The sequence below is a fragment of the Tursiops truncatus genome, chromosome 13, assembly GCF_011762595.2.
Source record: "Tursiops truncatus isolate mTurTru1 chromosome 13, mTurTru1.mat.Y, whole genome shotgun sequence".
Lineage (NCBI taxonomy): Eukaryota > Metazoa > Chordata > Mammalia > Artiodactyla > Delphinidae > Tursiops > Tursiops truncatus.
The window spans coordinates 8,521,358-8,534,190 of NC_047046.1; the positions used below are offsets into that span (position 1 = coordinate 8,521,358).

Genomic DNA, 12,833 nt, shown 5'->3' on the forward strand with positions numbered 1-12,833 from the left:
TACTATTTTCCTGTTTCTTTTATTTATATACATATATATCTTAAAACACAGTTACTTTTCATTTTTAAATTATACAAATAATACATTTTCAATGTAGGAAAACTGGGAGATACAGGTAAGCAATGGTCTTATCTATATTCTTCCAGATTTTTTTTTCTTTGGACACATATATGCATATTTTGTTACAATAATTCCTGTCCCTCCAAAAAAACTTCAAAAATAACAAAAATCAAACAGTAAAACTAAAAGTAGACTGGTCTTAACTGTATCACAGGTGCTAATTTATATTATATACACAAATCTATCTACATTCATTTCAATTTCGACTTTTAAAATCTAAATTATGCTGTTCCAATAATACTAAAAGATGCCACTTTAAACAGCAGCAGTTTCAGAATAACTAAGAACTTGATTCAGGCATGTTCCTGATTGCTGATAAAGAGTCAAGTATTATTTTTTTTCATTAAAGTAAGTAGCTTTCTAGTGTTCCATCTTTCGAAGAGAAGAAGGTTCTGCCAGTTCAGCCACAAGCTCCTCACACATTTGGTTACTTTTTAACAAACTCTTCATTCATTCTGGTGTTCTTGAAAATATTCGTCAAACACGGAAGATGACTCATCTTCATGTTCCTGACACAAAGGAAACACAAGATAGAAAATACATCCACTTCCCCTCAGTTAGACCTAGTATATGCTTACATGTTTTTCAGGTAATGCTCTATAAGGAGCTAACGCCCAGCATCAGCTCCAGGTGTTGCTCACAGTGATCGTTAATAACAAAAGGAATGACTGACAGAATGTTTCCAGACATGTGGTAAATTAAAGGGCTTATATCTCATTTAGAAGTAAACTCTTCCTCGAGTTTATATTCATGCCAATTCTCAGCTAATGTGCTGTGACAGGGCCTCACTGACATACGTGAGGGCAGCCCGAGCCCAGTTGCATTTCACCTCCTCTTTCCATGTATGCCCAAGCTCTGAGGACAAAGAGCTTAACTCCATGGGATTATGCAGGAGGCCAGTGAGTGCTGGTAAACGTTTTTACCAAAAGGCAATAAACACCCCAAACCAGAAAGTACCTTCGGTTCTTTAAATTCCAAGTCTTCTCCATACTGAATGGCAAAATCAATATGCTGTAATACGATGTTCATGCTTTCTTCATCTGACTGATCGTAAGGCAAAAATCGAACCATGCTGTAGTCGTCAATCTACAAGTTGGGGATTTCAGAAAGGGTCATTCTGAAGTACAAAATACTTAATTTTCAAATTATATTTGAGTTTTATAACCATTTACACTTCTGGTTAAAACCATTTGTGTGTGTGTGTATGTGTGTGTGTTGTGGGGAGGAAGGACAGACAGAGACAGGACAACAGCAAATCAATACTGATTTTTCTGGCTTATGACCAACTAGAATACTTGCTAACTTGTTACTGAACCAGACACTGTTTCATAGGCATTTACCTGAACTCAACCACCACTGGAAATTCCAAAAGGCAAAGACAAGTCTGAGCTCCCAAAACAGCTTGGAATAATAGACACATCAGTTAACTTACTGGCTACTGACAATAATTGCTTCTAAATTAAACTGCTGACCAGCCAGCCCACAGACTCCCACCCTCCTCCTTTGGCAAGGCAATAGGGTTGGGCCATGTTTTCCAAAATGGTGGCCACTGAATGGATGCCAATACACACCTGACCAGGTCATTAAAAATAAAATCCAACAATTTTGAAAGCTTACCAGTCCACATATAGCGTTAGTCAATTTTTTGAATTTTTTGCTTCTTAAGTCGCTTGTAGGGTCATCTAATAAAGAATACATGTCTGGATCTAGAAACCTTTAAAAGTGAGAAAGAAGACTGATGAATAAAAGGAAGAATAAATCAGGACACTAGATTTATAGACTGACAGAACCTCACATCGAAATAAAGCTTAGAAGGTTCATCTCTGCAGCTGACATATGATGATATGGAAGAAGCAAACTCACTTCTCAATTTCCTTTTTAGCTTTCTTACTCAGCAGATCCATTTTCGTCATGACGTTAACTTGAGGAATTTCTAGAGAGATCATAGCACTCAGGGCTGATAAGATGCCAGAAATAAACTGAAGGAGGAAACAGAAAAGGGAAGATGAATCAACTGGTGCCAAAAAAGTTCCCTGGTCTCCACATAAAAGAGAGGCTCCTGCTTCTCTCTGAACAAAACTGGCCTAAGTAAAAGAAAGGCTAAAGTAAAGTAAAAGAAGACAGTCCACTAATCAGATTCTTGACCCCTGGTTTCCAAGGGTGAGGATAAGGAGGGAAAATGTAGATTTAATCCATGGTGATCACAAATCTCAATTTAGATGACACCTTTAATCTTTTCCATCAAATATTCCTTAGGGGCTACTAATGGGAAATAATGTTTGTTTTAGATAGTTCATAAACTAGATAAAACATCATCAGAAAAAGACTTATATGAAGATACACATCTGCCTAATTTTTCTTGGTAAGTAGTTCCCCCAAATCTATATACAGTATCACAATTTATCATTTGAGTTAAGAATACATTATTATAATAATTCAATATTACGGGATATTAAATAATTCTGGAGTATAGTTTGTGAAACATCCAGAAATCATGCAACAATTAAAGGAGACTGCCATCTGCTTGTACCCATGACTGAAAAATCGACAACAGATTTATCCTCGAACCTTGAACGACTCCACCATGAACTGAGAATCAACAAGAAAAACTCCACAGACTCGAAACTCCCACTGTTCTAGTTGCTGGACCAGCTGTTTCATCACGGGCAGGTGAGTGTACAATTCAATCTGACCTACATGAAGAACATTATGAGACTATTACAATCAGGATATATGTTAAATTACCAAATTACAGGAAAACAATTTCCTATAAGACAGCTGAGGAAAAAAAAAAACGAAGTCAACCTCTGGTGGTAACATATTCAATTTTCAAGGGGTCTTACAGGCTCTTGAAGCAATCACAATACCACGAGAATCCCAAGGAAACTATGCAGTTTTATGTAGAAAGTGAGGTTCTTCACACTTCCGTTTTTGCTGATCAAAAGTGAATGCTACAAAGGTGTGTTAGGTTTGGGAATCTTCATCAAGCTGTACACTTATGACCTCTGCAGTTTTCTGTGGGTGTGTGTATGTTCAGTTAAAAACAAAGGGGAGGGACTTCCCTGGTGGTGCAGTGGTTAAGAATCTGCCTGCCAGTGGAGGGGACACAGGTTCGAGCCCTGGTCCGGGAAGATCCCACATGCCGCGGAGCAACTAAGCCCGTGCACCACAACAACTGAGCCTGCGCTATAGAGCCCACGTGCCACAACTACTGAAGCCCGCACGCCTAGAGCCTGTGCTCCGCAACGAGAAGCCACCACAATGAGAAGCCTGCACATGACAAGGAAGAGTAGCCTCCGCTCGCCGCAACTAGAGAAAGCCCGCGCGCAGCAATGAAGACCCAACGCAGCTAAAAATAAATAAATAAATAAGTAAATTTATTTTTAAAAAAAGGGGAAAAAATGTGAGAGCCACAAACGATCAAAACTAGGTTAGGCTTAAGTCTTAAATTCATAATTTGGCTTGAGAAGTCATGTGATCATCTGTCCCCTACCAGTCTCACCTCAGGACACTTCCCTTTGTTTACTGTGCTCCAGCCACAAGGGCCTTTTTGGTGCCTCAAACACAGCTCATTCCTTCCTGCCTCAAGGCCTTCAACATGCTGTGCCCTTTGCCTGCAGCACAGTCTCCCTCACCTTACCCTAAGGTCTGGCTTACATGCTACTTGATGAGAAGCCTCCCCAACCTCCTTGCTGTGTGATGGTCTGTGCTACTCCTGTGGAGTGCCTGTCAGAAATATATTAAATAATCATTTGGGTGATTATTTATTTATTTGTTTGTTTATTTATTTATTTACGGCTGCACTGGGTCGTCGCTGCTGTGCACGGGCTTTCTCTAGTTGCGGCGAGCGGGGGCTACTCTTTGTTGTGGTGTGTGGACTTCTCATTGCAGTGGCTTCTCTTGTTGCACAGCACGGGCTATAGGCACGCGGGCTCAGTAGTTGTGGCACGTGGGCTCAGTAGTTGTGGCTCGCAAGTTCTAGAGCACAGGTTTAGTAGTTGTGGCACATGGGCTTAGCTGCTCTGCGGCATGTGGGAGGGATCTTCCCGGACCAGGGATTGAACCCATGTACCCTGCATTGGCAGGCAGATTCTTAACCACTGTGCCACCAGGGAAGTCCATTTGGGTGATTTTTGTTTATACTGCCTAGCACTACCACTTGCCTGTGGACTCCATGAGGGCAGAGACCATGGGTACCTTGCTTTCTAGGTATTTCCAGGGTACAAAATAAGCACTCAGTAAACTCAATGAATTAATATAAGCCAATAAGTAAGCGAGTTGTACCTTACCGCAGCAGGGTTTAGAGCTACGAATGCTCACTCCACTTTCTCCACTGAGGACAGAATGAGCACGACTTCAGGGAAAATGATACATTCAGATAGCTGACTTACCTGGACAGTCAAAAAGGATGTAGTCATCCTCTACATGGCCGAGACAGTCCTCTAGCCAATCGAAATTATTGGCAAAGTATTCCATGCAAAATACCAATCCTCCATTGGGACCGAACTGCAGAGTATTGTCCTCCATCACGTCATCCACCTCAATCAATTCCCGGATGTCTGAAACCACAGAGAGGGACCACAATACAAGAGCATTATCCTCACTGGTGATAATTAACAAATATATAAAAACTCACATGCATGAAATTACTTCTGTACATGGTTATTCACTGTAGCAGTGTCCATAGTAACAAATTAAATACATTTTTGTACAGCCAGACAATGAAATCCTATCCAACCATAAAAAGGAGAAGCTCTTGGGCTTCCCTGGTAGCACAGTGGTTGAGAGTCCGCCTGCCGATGCAGGGGACACAGGTTCGTGCCCCGGTGCGGGAGGATCCCACATGCCGCGGAGCGGCTAGGCCCGTGAGCCATGGCCGCTGAGCCTGTGCGTCGGGAGCCTGTGCTCTGCAACGGGAGAGGCCACAGCGGTGAGAGGCCCGCGTACCACAAAAAAAATAAAATAAAGGAGAAGCTCTTTAAGAACTGAGGTGATATAATCTTCCAGGTATACTATTCACTGAAAATTGCAAGGTGCAGAACTCTGTGTTAGAATGCCGTCATTTGTGTTAAAAAAAAAAAAAAAAGACAAAAATTTACTATATATACAAATATACATATTTTATTTTACATGCATAGACTTTGGAAAGATATCCCAGAAACTAGCAACACTGGCTGCCTCAAGGGAGGGTAGCCACCTGCCAGGACACAGAGCTGGGAGGAAGACGGTTTCCTGCATACTTACTCTTCTGTACCTTTTGCAATTTGAACAATGTGAATATACACCACCTATTCTTAAGCAAGTAAAACAAAACCATACCAAGAAAACCAATTACCGTTTCTTAATATCATCACCCTAGGGAAGCTACTTAACCTCCCTGTGCCTCACTTTCCTTATGTATAAGAGTGGGGACAAATCATATATCCTGGGGTAGAAGGATGAGGACTACATGAGATAATGTAGCTAAATCACCTATAGCAGGAGCTTAAACATTCTGGTATACACATGGTTCTCTTCTATTACAAAGTATTGGAAATCAGTACTCTTGTGTTCAAACCTACAATCTCAGTTCACTCACAGCCACATTTATATGGATAATGTCTTCCTATGCACTTTCCCAGGGATAAACATCTGCTCAAAGTTAGGGCCTTCTAAAAGGATGACTCAAGGACATTAGTCAGTAAGGCACTTGTACCAGAAAGTGATGTGAACTAGAGGTGGGGGGATTTTTGTTGGCTGCCATGTGCATCCCGAAGCAGAGAAGCTGGTCTGTAAGACAGACAAAAAGAGACAGAAAGCCAGCCTAGATTCCCGTTAGTTTTTATGTTTTGGGTTCTAGTCTCTCATAAAGCCTTGCTTGCTCTTGGGTTTTGTGAGAAGTCCCCCAATTCCTTCTAAAAAATCCTCCTTTTATATAGGCTAGCTTGAGTGCTCTCTGTTGGAAGCAACCAAATGATCCCAAAGCAATGAAATGCTTTTTCTCAAGGAAGATGACTGTTTCATACCTCTTCCTCTCTTTTCAACCTGCCTCCCTCACCCTACCCACACCCACTTCTAGCCACCCTCAGCTGATGACCACACATGACATTCACAGAAACCAGAAGTCAACAAAAGAGAATTTCCCACATTCCCACCACCAATATTACATGGTGCCTTCCACCTTGGCTTCCTTCCGGCTACAATGGAAGAACTCCCCAACTCTTGGCAAAGGCAAAACCCTCCACCTGTTTGGGAGCCCCTCCCCTTTCTCACTCTCGCAGTCAACCTTACAGTCATTGCCCCTCTCTGGTATCTTCAGTTTCTTTCTTTTTATTGGATCATTCTCTTCAGCATACAACTCTGTTCCAGTTACCATCTTCAACCTTAAAACCTCCCTTGACCCTCACATACCCCACCAGTTATAGTCCCACTTCTCTGCTTCTTTCACAGCAAAACTTCCTCAGCAAGTCATCTCTGCTCAGCATCTACACGGCATCACCTCAGTTCACTCTTCAAACCACTGCAACCTGGCCTCCATCCCTACCATCCCACTGAAATCACCAAAGTCGCCAACACTTCCACATTCCCAAATCTCACAGTCACTCCTCTGTCTTCTTGTACAACTTCCCAGCTGCATCTGACATAACCAGGCACCAGCTCTTTAGTGAAACAGTCTCTTCTCCTGGCTTTTTTTAAATAGATTTACTTATTTATTTTTGGCTGTGTTGGGTCTTCGTTGCTTGCGTGCAGGCTTTCTCTACTTGTGGTGAGCGGAGGCTACTCTTCATTGCGGTGCGCAGGCTTCTCATTGCAGTGGCTTCTCTTGTTGCGGAGCACGGGCTCTAGAGTGCAGGCTCAGTAGTTGTGGTGCACAAGCTCAGTTGCTCCACAGCATGTGGGATCTTCCTGGACCAGGGTTTGAACCCGTGTCCCCTGCACTGGCAGGTGGATTCTTAACCACTGCGCCACCAGGGAAGTCCCCTCCTGGCTTCTTTGATGCTACATTTTCCTGACTTTTTTCCTACCTCACTGACCCCACCTCCTCTACCAGACCCCTGAAGATGAGACACCTTCAAGGCTTGTGGGCTTCAGTAGTTGCAGCACGCGGGCTCAGTAGTTGTGGCTCACGGGCTCTAGAGCGCAGGCTCAGTAGTTGTGGCGCAGGGGCTTAGTTGTTCCACGGTATGTGGGATCTTCCCGGACCACGGCTTGAACCCGTGTCCCCTGCGTTGGCAGGCGGATTCCCAACCACTGCGCCACCAGGGAAGTCCCCGAATGCCTTCTTGGTATAACCTCTTAGATAGCTATCAGACATCTCAAACTTAGCAAGTGCAAAGAGAACTGCCTCAAACTTAAACCGATTTGTCTTCCTCCTCAGTAAACAATATCATGCACTCAACAGCTCAAGTCAGAAACCTAAGAGTGACCCTGATCTCTCCCTTTCCTACACCCTTCTAGTTCAATCTCCCACAAAATGCTGCTAATTCTACTTGCAAAATATATACCATATCTGCCTGCTCCTTTGTATCTCCACCATGATCACCCTAGTCCAAGCCACCTAAACAACTGTAATAGCCTCACTGCTGGTCCCTGCTTCGACTCTTGACCCTCTGGAGTCCATTTTTCATCTGAGAGCCAGTTATTTTTAAAAACATAAATCAGGGGGCTTCCCTGGTGGCGCAGTTGTTGGGAGTCCGCCTGCCGATGCAGGGGACGCGGGTTCGTGCCCCGGTCCGGGGGGATCCCACGTGCCGCAGGGCGGCTGGGCCCGTAAGCCATGGCCACTGGGCCTGCACGTCCGGAGCCTGTGCTCCGCGGCGGGAGAGGTCACAACAGTGAGAGACCCACGTACTGCAAAAAAAAAAAAAAAAAAAAAAAAAAAAAAAGATTAAAAACATAAATCAGGGACTTCCCTGGTGGCACAGTGGTTAAGACTTCATGCTCCCAATGCAGGGGGCCCGGATTTGATCCCTGGTCTGGGAACTAGATCCCACATGCATGCTGTAAGTGAGAGTTAGCATGCCACAACTAAGGAGCCCTCAAGCCGCAACTAAGGAATCCATGTGCCACAACCAAGAAGCCAGCGAGCCGCAACTAAGGAGCTCACAAGCCGCAACTAAGGAGCCCTCTTGCCGTAACTAAGGAGCCCACCTGCCGCAACTAAGACTCGCCACAACCAAATAAATAAATAAATATTAAAAAAACAAATAACCCCTCACCAAAAAAATAACAAAAGAAAACCGTAAATCAGATGTCAATCCTCTCCCCCTGCTGGAAACCCTCTAATGACATTCCACTGTTGAAAGGTGCTGTAAATTGAGGATTTTTTTTTTTGAGGGGGGTGGCTGTGCCGCACACAGCTTGCGGGATCTTAGTTCCCCGACCAGGGATTGAACCCATGCCCCCTGCAATGGAAGCGTGGAGTCCTACCTACTGGACTGCCAGCGAAGTCCCTTATAAATTGAGTATTTGTGTCCCTCTAAAACTCATATGTTGAAAACCTAACGCCCAGGATGATGATACTAGTAGGTGGGGCTTTGGGGAGGTGAATGGGATTAGTGCTTTTATAAAAGAGGTCCCTCTCCCCCTTCCATCATGTGAGGACACAGTGAGAAGTCAGCAGTCTACAACTGGGAAGAGGGCCTTCGCCAGAATCTGACCATGCTGGCAGCACCCTAATATTGGACTTCCGGCCTCCTGAACTGTAAGAAATCCATTTCTGTTGTTTATAAGCCACCCAGTCTGGTATTTTGTTACAGCGGCCCAAACAGACTAAACAGGGTAAAAAACAGGAAAAAATCCATACTTCTCATGTCCTACTAGCTCCTACCCATCTCTTTCCTTCACTCCTTATGCCCCAGCTTATCAGCATCTTCGCTTTTTCTGGAACACACCAAGCCCTTTCCCATCTCTCCCTTATATAGTGACCTTGATATTCTTCCAACTTGGTGAGCACATTACCATCTTCAGGTCTAGGCCCAAAGAGCTCCTTCTCAGAGACGTCATCCCTAAAGCAACCTCTCCCAGTTATTCCTTCTCATCAGCCTAAAGCAGTCCTTACCACAATCTGTAACATGTTTATCATTTTGCTTATCTCCCTTGCTAAAAGGTCCACAAAGGTAGGGATAGTATCTGTCTTGTCCTCTGCTATAACCCTGGTGCCTGGCATAAAGTAGGTGTTCAACACACAATTGAATGAATAAATTAAAAGACTTAAAAGACAAAACAAAACATTTAGGTTGTTCACTTATAGTATGATCAGCAGTAAAACAGGTTTACCAAACACGATCAAACATGAAAGAAACAAAAGGGAAGGGTGGTGAGGGAGGAGTCTACTCATTTTTAATTCTTACTTCAGAGACTAAGAAAGGATACTGTCACATACATCAACATGAGCTGATGTCACCAAATGACATTCAGCCTCATGTTGTTCACCACAAAACCAGGGGACCAGACTGTATTAATTTTCAGCTTCTGTGTTGAGCAGCCAGTGCTCACTGCCTCCCTACTCCCCTATTTTTCCTGAAGGAGGGGCAAGGCTCTGCTCAGGACTTACCAGCCATCACGGAGTAGTTGAAACGTTCTGCTGCAGGATCTAGGTTCACAACTTGGACAGACCGATTGAGGGCTTCACAGTGCTGGACAATGGTGGCACAATAGGTGCTCTGTAATGTCACAAAGCATGAGGGGTTAGAGCAACAAGCAGTGCAGTGCTTACCCTCTACACCTCCAGAAGGACTCTCCACACCCCTTGAGCTGTGTCTACTAAGGCCAAAACTATTCCTTCATTGACCAAGAAGCTGACTGAAAAGAGGGAAAAGGCACTGGGCTGGGAGTCAGGACACCTGACTGGGCTGCAGATCCAGACCTGGCTCGGACTCATGGGTAACCCTGGGAAGGGTGCTTTTCCAATCTGTCCCTCAATTTTCTTGTCTCTAACTGGAATGGCCTCCATGATCACCAAGGCTCCTTACTGCTCTAACATGCAACAAGTGGAATTTAAAGGGAAGATTTCTGATTGCACATTGCAGCACCTGACACAAGGTGTCTCCACTAGGATTGGTACAGTCCAAACAAAGCTTTAGGTGGGGTGCTCAGGGACGATGTCTCTGAGAAGGGAATATCTGAGCTGAGAGACAGCAGTGTGCTTGCCAAGCCAGGGGAGTAACATTCCAAGATGAGAGAATATCAGGCCAGTAAATAGCCTGGAAGTGCACTATCAGTTTACAACTTTGGGTTTAGAAAATTTTTTATCCCTCATGTACTATGTTAAAATCTCTAGGCTACTTGTCTGTCTCTCCCACCCTCTATTTAAAGGCAGGGATGTGGGAACTTTCCTGGTGGTCCAGTGGCTAAGACTCCATACTCCCAATGCAGGGGGTCTGGGTTCAATCCCTGTTGAGGGAACTAGATCCCACATGTAGCAACTAAGAGCCTGCATGCTGCAACTAAAGATCCCACTCGCCTCAACAAAGATCCCACGTGCTGCAACTAAGACCCGGCACAGCCAAATAAACAAATAAATACTTTTTTAAAAAATAAAAGATAAAAAAATAAAGGTGGGAATGTGTTGGGAATTCCCTGGCTGTCCAGTGGTTAGGATTTGGCACCTTCACTGCCAAGGCCCAGGTTTGATCCCTGGTCAGGGAACTAAGATCCAGCAAATCACACAGCAAGGCCATAAAGTAAGTAAATAAATAAAGACAGGGATGTGTCTTATTCAGTTGTATACGCCCAGGGACTATAACAATACCTGGTACATAATAAATGCTTGATAATTATTTCTAATTGACTCATATGTTTGAATAAACTCCACAAGTGCACAGGACTTTGTGTGTGTGTTTTAGTCACTACACAATCCCCAGGGCCCAGAACAATGCTTGGCACAAAGAACATGCCCAGTGAGTATTTCTGGTAGCAGGCATCAAAAGTTTATAGAAAGATACTTATCTAACACAATCTGTCTGAAAATTAATCTAGAATATAGAAATAATCTCTATCATGCTTTTATCTTTCTCCTCAGTGACTTTACACACACTGTTCTCTCTGCCTAGGAGGTCCTCTCTATACATCACACTGTATTTTAAGTAACTAATCTAAGTATTCCCAAATAGACTACTGGCTTCGGGTAAGCAAGGGCCATATCATAGTCGCATGTGTATCTCCTGCACCCAGAATAGGCCAAGCATCAGAGCAACGTGTTTGTCAATTTAAAAACTGAAGCCAGGGCTTCCCCGGTGGCGCAGTGGTTAAGACTCCGCCTGCCAATGCAGGGAACACAGGTTCGAGCCCTGGTCCGGGAAGATCCCACATGCCGCAGAGCAACTAACCCCGTGTGCCACAACTACTAAGCCTGCGCTCTAGAGCCCGCGAGCCACAGCTACTGAAGCCCGTGTGCCTAGAGCCCGTGCTCCGCAACAAGAGAAGCCACCGCAATGAGAAGCCCGCGCACCACAACAAAGAGTAGCCCCTGCTTGCCACAACTAGAGAAAGCCTGCGCACAGCAGCGAAGACCCAACACAGACAAAAATAAATAAAATAAATTTATAAAAAAAAAACAAAAAACTGAAGCCACACAACACCTCCACAGACTCCAGTGTTTCCCACACTCCTGTTACTTGATCAATATCGTCACAATTTCTACCATATTTGAGTGCCCCTAATAGGATTCCCTTAATAGTTGTTTACAAGAAAAAACTGTATCTCTAACCAGAAAACCAGTTATAATTTCCATAACGTGAAGGTAATCATAAAATTATATGCAACTTTAACAAAATTCTTTCAGTTCTAGCTGAATATAGTTGCCTGTCAAAACCTCTGAGTCTAAAATCTGCTCTCCAAAAAGACTTGAGAATTAAAGAAGTGTTGAAGATACGCTAGCACCAAACTGATGATTTCACCTCAATGCAAACCGAAAGAAAACTGAAAAGGGAGCAACTTTCTCAATACACGATTCAATGCTCATTAATGTCAGGCCCATGTACCTCCTAAAGTCTCCTCAAATTCCATAAGTCCACGTCTCAATCTCTGAGAAGCAGTGATTAACGAGACCCCACTTTAACCTCCTGGGTTAAAGACTGGGGACAAATTCTGGAGTTAGACAAAACTGGATTCAAATTCCAGCCATCATTTACTAGGTGTGTCACCCTGAGCAAAAACTTAACCTTTCTGTGTCTCATTTTCCTTACCGGCAAAATGGGAGTAACAGGACTTAACTCACAGGATTTTTAAGGAAGTAAGTTGTTTTTCCTTAACAGGAAAGGATCTGGGGCTTAAGTACGCTATAACTTGGGGCAGTATCTGGGGCTTAAGTACGCAATAAATATTAGCAACTATCATCAATCTCCTTTCAAAACAACAACAAAAGGAACACTGAAGCCCAGACTGCAGAAGCGAGCTGCCCAGGGTCTCAAGGTCCCCAATACACACAACCGCCAGCTCCTCCCTCAGGACCTGAACCTCCCAGCCTCCCACAAACTTCGACATTTCTCTCCTTCTTCCGCCAAAGCCTCACCTTCCCGCTGCCTGCGGGGCCCATGACCAGCTGCGCATACCGAGGCATGCTTGCTCCCGCGGTTCCTGACACCTCCCGCCGCCGAGACCCAGAACGCGACCACGACGCTCCCTTCAGCCTTCGCGCGACGCCCACTGAGTTCCCGGAACACGACTACAAACCAATCGCAGTCCAAATTCCTTTTGCGTCTTCAGTTCTGCCGCGCCTCTGACTACGGGGT

At 44.2% G+C, this 12,833-nt stretch overlaps 1 protein-coding gene across 1 annotated transcript; it reads right to left on the reverse strand.

The window, feature by feature from the left end:
- GPN3 (GPN-loop GTPase 3) lies at positions 1 to 12,768 on the reverse strand. Its single transcript, XM_004310839.4, has 8 exons — positions 12,614 to 12,768; positions 9,656 to 9,764; positions 4,512 to 4,679; positions 2,689 to 2,813; positions 1,984 to 2,099; positions 1,738 to 1,834; positions 1,078 to 1,206; positions 1 to 629 (listed from the first exon to the last, which is right to left on the reverse strand). Exons 1-8 carry the CDS (start codon positions 12,659 to 12,661, stop codon positions 567 to 569), a joined length of 855 nt encoding a protein of 284 aa, XP_004310887.4. The 5' UTR covers positions 12,662 to 12,768; the 3' UTR covers positions 1 to 566.
- Positions 12,769 to 12,833: the final 65 nt, after the last annotated feature.

What these genes read in the sequence shown, in the direction of transcription:
- GPN3 (XM_004310839.4), bottom strand. Translation starts at nt 12,661, where the DNA reads ATGCCTCGGTATGCGCAGCTGGTCATGGGCCCCGCAGGCAGCGGGAAG. An exon ending in CTAACGCTATATGTGGACTG is followed by an intron (nt 1,207 to 1,737) that starts GTAAGCTTTCAA and finishes CCCAACTTGTAG; the next exon opens with ATTGACGACTACAGCATGGT. An exon ending in TGGAATTTAAAGAACCGAAG is followed by an intron (nt 630 to 1,077) that starts GTACTTTCTGGT and finishes CCTTTGTGTCAG; the next exon opens with GAACATGAAGATGAGTCATC.